The following is an 8,674-nucleotide window of genomic DNA, read 5'->3' on the forward strand; positions in this document are numbered from 1 at the left end:
CAAAAGATCAATGTATTATCAGGTAGGTCCATCCAAAATTCTCATAGCAGCAGGGAAGAAGCTGTTCTTGAGTTGGTTGGTACGTGATCACAGTCTCTTGTATCTTTTTCCCAATGGAAGAAGATGGAAGAGAGAATGTGCAGGGCGCATGGGGTCCTTGCTTATGCTGGTTGCCTTTCTGAGGCAGTGGGAAGTGTAGACAGAATCAATGGATGAATGATCATAGAATCCCTGCAGTACCATTCGGCCCATCGAGCCTGCACCGACAACAATCCCACCCTATCCCAGTAACCCCACACAATTATCCCGCTAATCTCCCTGAAACTAGAGTCAATTTAGCATGGCCAATCACCCTAACCTGCACATCTTTAGACTGTGGGAGGAAACCAGAACACCCGGAGGAAACCCACGCAGACACAGGGAGAACGTGCAAACTCCACACAGACAAGCTGGGAATCGCACCCGGGTCCCTGGTGCTATGAGGCAGCAGTGCTAACCATTGTGCTACCATGCCGCCCCTGGGCTATGGTCACAACCCTTTGTAGTTTCCTGTGGCCTTGAGAAGATGGTGGTGAGCTGCCTTCTTGAACCGCTGCAGTCCATGTGCTGTGGGTACACACACATTGCTGGTAGAGAGGGGGTTCCAGGATTTTGACCTAGTGACAGTGAAGGAAAGATAATTATAGTCCCAAGTCAGAGTGGTGTGTGGTAGAGAGGGAAGCTTACGGGTGCTGTAATCTGCTAATTGTCCTTTTCAGTGGTTGGAGTTGTGGGTTTGGAAGATGCTGTCAAAGGACAGTTCCATTAGATAGTGCCCCTGAACCAAGAACTTTATCTTTTGATTAGAAATGTCCATTCCATTCTGTTCCTCGGGAACGTCTTTTGACAAACTAAGTATCGCAACAGTATCATAGAATCCTACAGTGCAGAAGGAGGCCATTTGGCCTGCATCGAATCTGCATCAACCACAATCCCATCCAGTCCCTATCCCCATAACCCTATGCATTCACCCTAATCAGTCTCCCTGACACTAAGGGGCAATTTTAGCATGGCCAATCCAGCTAACGCGCACATCTTTGGACTGCAGGAGGAAACCAGAGCACCTGGAGGAAACCCACATGGGGAGAATGTGCAGACATGGGGAGAACTTGCAAACTCCACATAAACAGTGACCCAAGCCAGGAATCGAACCCGTGTCGCTGGCACTCTGAGGCAGCAGTGCTAACCACTGTGCTACCATGCCGCCCCATTTCACCATTCATTGCTTAAACCTTATTCATTCCAGATTACCTTTGATCTAACAGTGAGTAGGTAATTAGGTCACCGTGTTAGCTACCTTACTGTAACACTTTTCCCTAATAGAAATAGCGATATCTGAACTCGCCTCAAAGCCATTAATACTGGAGATTTAAAATAAAGATTGAAAATGCTCAACAAAAAATAGGGCAATTTAACATCTCATGTTGTAGATCCTTATCAAGCCCCTGAATTAGAGGTGAAAGACTAACACAGGAGTAAGAGGGACTGATGAATGTCTATAGTAAGTGAAGGCCTTTCATTTCCTTTTATGGTTGCCCTATCCAATCTTGGAATCATAGATTGGTCCAGCACTGAGTAAATTATCCCAGATGGACCTTTGATGGGGAGAGCTGACTAGTGGAGATTTAACCTGAGGATCACTACACTTTAGGCAAGGTTGAGAAGGCAGAACCATCATGAATGACTTCAGGCAGTATGGGAATTGAACCCATGCTCTCCCTGCACCACCAGCCAGCCGTCCAGCCAAATGAGCTAAACTGACCCCCAAGGAAGACTGTTCAGCCCATTAAAAGTCTGTGCTGCCTTTTTCAAAGAACAAACCAGTTAGCCTCATTTCTTGTTCTCTTATGGAATCACAGGCCAAAATTTTACCATCCCACCATCCAGGATTCGTAGTGGACTGGGGTACACCCTGTAGAGGACTGTTGACCTCAGGTAGGATTTTCTGGCTTTGGAGAGACCTCAGCCGGAAGATCTCGCCCATAGAATCTCAGCAGTGTAGAAGGAGGCCATTTGGCCCATCGACTCTGCACTGACTCTCTGACCGAGTATCTTACCCAGGACCGTTCCCCCACCCTACACATTCACTATGGGTAATCTCTCTAACCTACACATTCCTGGACACTAAGGGGCAATTTAGCATGGCCAAACCCCAATTGCACATCTTTGGACTGCACCTTGTACCCCTCCTGTGTTTTCTGCTTCAAGTGTTTACCAGCTCCATTTTGAGAGTTACTATTGGGTTTTATCTAACACTCTCTCAGACAGTGCATTGTAAAAACCTAATCACTCGCACTTAAAACAATTTTCCTTTATGCTGTCTGCTGTTCTTTGATCATAAATCTGTCCTTTCTGGTTATTTATCCTTCAGTCTTTAGAAAGAGTTTCTCTTTATTTAGTCTGCTTAAACGCTTGACAGATGTGCTTACAATCATGAAACCTCTTCATGGATTTCTTGGCTTTAAGGAAAACAATCCCAGTTTCTCTAGCCTATCCATGTAACTGTCACCACTCATTGCTGGAACCATTCCAGTAAATACCTTTTCCAAAGCCTTCACGTCCTTCCCAAAGTAATGTACCCAGAATTGTACATGGCACTCCATCTGGGGCTGAGCGAGTGTTTAATAAAACATAACCCCCGGCTTGTGTAGTCTCTGCCTTTATACAGAAAGCCGAAGATCCCACAGGTTTCATTTGTTAACCTGTTTTATTATCTTCAGCAATATGTCCCCACAAATACCCTCACAGTCTCTATTCTTCACCGAACAGAATCATCGAATCCCTACAGCGTAACCATTTAGCCCATTGAGTCTATATCGACCACAATCACACCCAGGCCCTATTCCCATAACCCCACACATTAACCCTGCTAACCCCCCCGACACTAGGGTCAATTTAGCACGGCCAATCAACCTAACCCACACATCTTTGGATTGTGGGAGGAAACCAGAGCATCTGGAGGAAACCCACGCAGACACGGGGAGAATGTGCATATTCCACAGAGGCAGTGACCCGAGGCCGGAGTTGAACCTTGGTTCCTGGCACTGTGAGACAGCAGTGTTAACCACTGTACTACCGCACCTTCTTCAATGTCATCCTATTCAGAAAATATTGTGTCCCTCATGCATCCTAATGGTACAGATATCCTCACGTTTTTCTGCACTTCATTACATCAGCCACACATCCACCCATTCTACCAACCGATCTATGTTCTCTTGCAGTCTGTTTCTGTCTTCCTCACTGCCGGCTAGACTTTCAAACGGCGTCTCATCTCCAGATTACACATGGGCGGCCTCTGCTCCCAAGACCAACTCATTAATGGGTGCTAGAACTGAACCTCAGCGGATTGGACTGTATGGTTGCACCCACGCGAAACAGGAATTCACCCTGTTGCCAAATCCTTAGTCAATTTTTTTTGATGCTGCTATTGTCCATTTTCCCGCATTGACCTCAGTTTTGCTAACAAGCTAAATAATTGATATTCAATATCTTTCCAAAATCCATTGACACTTCAGCTGTGCCGCCCACATCAACTCACCCATCCTGTTCCCTCATCAAAAAACACAATCACGTTAGTCAAACACAATTTCCCCACAACGAATCCACAGTGACTCTCCTTTATTAATCAATGTTTGCTCTCTTGGCTATTCATTTTCACCAGTATTCAACAGTTTCCCGACCCCTAATGTGAAACTAACTGGGCCTGAAGTTACTGGCTTTATCCTTCCCTTTTATGAACTTTTTCTGAACAAGACGGCAATGTTTACAATCAACCCGAGAATGATTGAAAGACTGTAGCCAGCAGTTCCAGCCCTTTGGACCTAACCTCCCTCAGAAACTGAGGATGGACCTCCCCCCACCACCACCCCAAAATTAAGGGGCAACACTGCGGGATCTAACCAGGGTCTCCAGGCATGTTTATTTAATTGCAGATAAACTGCTGGTCCTTTAGTTTAAGAGTCACGGGGTTACACAGCACAAAAAACAGGCCCTTCGGCCCACCATGTCTGTGCTGTCCATCAAATACCCAATCTATACTAATCCCATTTACCAGCACTTGGTCCATAGCTTACTCTACCTCATCGACTTAAGCTCTCGTCGAGGTGATTCTGAACTGTTGTGAGAATACCTGTCACCACCACCCTCTCACGCAGCGCGTTCTATATTTCCACTGCCCTCTGGGTGAGAACATTTTGCACTCAGTTTGTTTTCTCCCTTTATTGTCCCCAAAGCAAGTGAAGAAATCAGGGTGGGATGTTCCGGCCACACTTGCCCCGGAAAAGGAAAATCCCACCTGAGGTCAATAGTCCTTCCCATGGTCCGCCCCTCGCTGGCTCCAATTCCCGTGGGAAAATTTGCCCCACTGGCAAAGTTAGATTATTTCTATGTAGAGAACCATGGTTACAGACAAAAGTCTGTGCTGCCTTTTTCAAAGAACTAATTTGCATCCATGTATATATATATCCATATACATATATATACATATATCCATGTATAACATGCTTTAGTGAGAAGATGATTGAAGGGGTCTATTTAATTTGATGTATATTAATAATTGAGCTTTAATTTGAACTTGGACTAAACGTGTCCAGAAAATTAAATTCTTCTTCCTCTCAGGTTCTGCGATGATTTGGAATTCATGACTGGTCGACGTCCCAATTTTTACTGGCACGTGACCTGGAGATTTATCAGCCCTTTACTGCTGTTTACAGTCTTTGTGGCATTTGTTGCTACTGAAGTTAAGCATCACTCATCGTATGAGACCTGGAATCCCAACTACGTAAGTGGCTATCATATTGAAACACCTCCTGCACTATCTCAGTTTTCCTGCGAATGAGTTCATATGGAGGTTACAATTAAACAAACATCTTCCAGGATGGTGCAATGGCTTCATCAGACGAACTAGGAGCAGGAGTAGGCCATCTGGCCCCTTGAGCCTGCTCCGCCATTCAATAAGATCATGGCTGATCTTTTCGTGGACTCAGCTCTACTTACCCGCCCGCTCACCATAACCCTTAATTCCTTTACTGTTCAAAAATGTAGCTGCTCTTGCTTTAAATCATTTAATGAGGTAGCCTTAATTGCTTCACTGGGCAGGGAATTCCACACATTCACAATCTTTTGGGTGAAGAATTTCCTTCTCAACTCAGTCCTAAATCTGCTCCCCCTTATTTTGAGGTCATACCCCCTAGTTCCAATTTCACCTGCCATTGGAAATGACCTCCCTGCTTCAATGAACATCATGAACAGAAAACCCGTGTAATTCGTGTTGGGGAAATACTTGGCTCAGGAAGAAGTCCAGCTTTGGTTCAGCAGGCTAATACCGGGAAGATCTGGCTACGGTAAATTTGGGTTCTATTCCCTTGACCTGGGGAGGCTCAGGTTGTGGTGTTTAGAATAATGGAGGTGATCAACTGTGCAGAAAGTTAATAATTCTTCATCTCTCCAGAGAATTGCAGAAGTTAGGGAACATAATGTTAGAATTTAAACTGAGCCAGTGAAAAAAAAAACAAATCCTGAAGAATAAACATCTTCACACAAAGAAAAGAAACAGAAATGAAAAAGTTGTGGGGAAGAGGATGGGAGTGGGGTTAGGGGAGCTGCGCTTGCAGAGAGGTCTGAACGGCCTCCTTCTGTGAGGGGATGGCACGGTGGTTAGAACATAAGAACATAAGAAATAGGAGCAGGAGTAGGCCATCTAGCCCTTCGAGCCTGCCCCGCCATTCAATAAGATCATGGCTGATCTGTCGTGGCTCAGTTCCACATTCCCGCCCTCTCCCCATAACCCTTAATCCCCTCTCTTATCAAAAACCCATCAACCCGCGTCTTAAAAATATTTAGCGAGGCAGCCTCCACCACTTCAACAGGCAGAGAATTCCAGAGATTCACCACCCTTTGAGTGAAGAAGTTCCTCCTCAACTCCGTTCTAAACCGCCCCCCCTTTATCTTGAGGCTGTGCCCCCTAGTCCTACTGTCTTTTTTGAGCGGGAAGAGTCTCTCCACCTCTATCCTATCCATCCCATTCATCATCTTATACGTCTCAATGAGATCTCCCCTCATTCTTCTAAACTCTAAGGAGTACAAGCCTAGTTTATTCAGCCTCTCCTCATAGTTCAACCCCCTCAACTCCGGTATCAGCCTAGTAAACCTCCTCTGCACTCCCTCCAAGGCCAAAATATCTTTGCGCAGGTGCGGCGCCCAAAACTGCACACAGTACTCCAGCTGTGGCCTCACCAATGCCCTATACAGCTGCAGCAAGACCTCCCTACTTTTATATTCAATCCCCCTCGCTATGAAGGCCAGCATCCCATTCGCCTTCCTGACCACCTGCTGCACCTGCAAGCTGGGTTTTTGCGACTCATGCACAAGGACCCCTAGGTCCCTCTGCACCGTCGCCTGCTGCAGTTTTTCGCCACGTAAGTAATAATCCTTCCTACCATTATTCCTACCAAAGTGGACCACCTCACACTTGCCAACATTAAATTCCATTTGCCATTTCCTGGCCCATTCGCCCAGCCTATCTAGATCCTTCTGCAGACTCTCCACACCCTCCGCACAATTTGCCGTTCCCCCAATCTTGGTGTCATCAGCAAATTTCGACACCCTACACTCGGTTCCCTCCTCCAGATCATCTATATAAATGGTAAAAAGCTGAGGCCCCAGCACCGACCCCTGGGGCACTCCACTAGTCACCATCCGCCAATCCGAATAGCACCCGTTGACCCCCACTCTCTGCCTCCTATTTGACAACCAATCCTCTATCCACGCTAACACCCTACCCCCAACTCCATGTCCCTCGACCTTCTGCAATAACCTCTTGTGAGGTACTTTGTCAAACGCCTTCTGAAAATCTAGAAAGACCACATCCACCGGCTCTCCTCTATCCACTGCCCTAGACACATCCTCATAGAACTCCAGTAAATTTGTCAGACACGACTTCCCTTTAATGAAACCGTGCTGCGTCTGCTCTATCAAGCAATTCCCTTCAAGATGCCTCGCAATTTCCTCCTTAATGACAGATTCTAACATTTTACCTACCACAGATGTTAAACTAACTGGCCTATAATTCCCCGCCTTTTGCCTGGCACCCTGCTTAAACAACGGCGTAACATTAGCCGTTTTCCAATCATCCGGCACTTCCCCGGAATCCAGCGACGTCTGGAGAATAACCACCAAGGCATCCAAGGCAACAGTTAGCACTGTTGCCTCACAGCGCCAGGGACCCGGGTTCGATTCACGGCTTGGGTCACTGTGTGTGTGGAGTTTGTATGTTCTCCCCGTGTCTGGATAGGTTTCCTTTGGGTGCTCCAGTTTCTCCAACCATGCTGGTTAGGTGGATTGGCCATGCTCAATTCTCCCTCAGTGTACCCAAACAAGCGCTGGAGTGTGGCGACTAGGGGATTTTCACAGTATCTTCATTGCAGTATTAATGTAAGCCTACTTAGGACACTAATAAATAAATATAAACCTCGGTCAATCAACAATAGGGAGAACTCACAATGTTCGTCATAGATGCAAACTACTGAGGGTGGAATTTTCTCTTCCTGCCCATCATGGGAATCAAAGCAGGGGCAGGGGAGCAGATCATGCAAAAGTCTGCTGATCTCAGGTGGAATTTTCCAGTTTTGGGGCAAGCGTGGCTGGAAAATCCTGCCTGTAACTACTTTAAATACACAACAGAAATATCTCTAATGATTTGTTTTAAACCAACAGGTAGAGTTCCCTAAGAAAGAAGAGAGGGAGTATACAAGTTGGGTGGTATTTATCTGCGTGTTCCTAGCCACACTATCCTCTATATTTATTCCGCTTACTGCACTTTATCACCTCATCAGATCTAAACTCAGGAAATAAAGCCAAAGAGCAGAGAATCCCTTCAACAACCTCACCTTTCACCTATAAAAAATTCTGTGCGGTAGAAACTCCAATGCACTGCGTTATTGCAAAGCTACTTTTTAGAAAATCATTCATAAACATCATTCACTCGGTAGTTAACTATTATTCAAGTAACTTATACTGAACATCTGTGTAGTGGAGCTGGGTCTATTCCGATGCTAACATCTGGGTGCCGCATTCACCCACTCCAATCCCACCAGTAGCCACTTTGTTCAGGGTCATACGGTAGCACAGTGGTTAGCACTGCTGTTTCACAGCTCCAGGATCCTGGGTTCAATTCCTGGCTCGGGTCACTGTCTGTGTGGAGTTTGCACATTCTCCTTGTGTCTGCGTGGGTTTTCTCCAGGTGCTCTGGTTTCCTCCCACAGTCCAAAGACATGCGTTGATTGGCTATGCTAAATTGCCCCTTAGTGTCTAGGGATGCGTAGGTTAGAGGGATTAGTTGGTATAATATGTAGGGCTATTGGGGTAGGGCCTGGGTGGGATTGTGTTCGGTGCAGACTCGATGGGCCGAAGGGCCTCCTTCTGCACTGTAGTGTTCTATGATTCTAGACAAGCAGCTCAAACGTCAGTTAGGCTGTGATAACAATAACACCACTGCCATTTTCACTGGAGTAAGTGGAGGCGACACAGTGGCACAGTGGTTAGCACTGCTGCCTCACAGCACCAGGGACCAGGGTTCAATTCCGGCCTCGGGTCACTGCCTGTGTGGAGTTTGCACATTCTCTCCGTGTCTGTGTGG

General features: G+C 46.3%; 1 protein-coding gene across 1 annotated transcript in view; it reads left to right on the plus strand.

Moving 5' to 3' along the window:
- The window catches only part of LOC145352535 (sodium-dependent neutral amino acid transporter B(0)AT3-like), a 46,774-nt gene extending 38,701 nt beyond the window's left edge, over nucleotides 1-8,073 (plus strand). Inside the window, 2 exon segments of the mRNA XM_080202515.1 lie at nucleotides 4,657-4,819; nucleotides 7,753-8,073. Of these exon segments, the coding sequence (XP_080058641.1) occupies nucleotides 4,657-4,819; nucleotides 7,753-7,938 (349 nt within the window). The 3' untranslated portion in view covers nucleotides 7,939-8,073.
- Nucleotides 8,074-8,674: the final 601 nt, after the last annotated feature.

Source organism: Carcharhinus amblyrhynchos, chromosome 2 (genome assembly GCF_965287045.1).
Source record: "Carcharhinus amblyrhynchos chromosome 2, sCarAmb.v2.hapA, whole genome shotgun sequence".
NCBI lineage: Eukaryota > Metazoa > Chordata > Chondrichthyes > Carcharhiniformes > Carcharhinidae > Carcharhinus > Carcharhinus amblyrhynchos.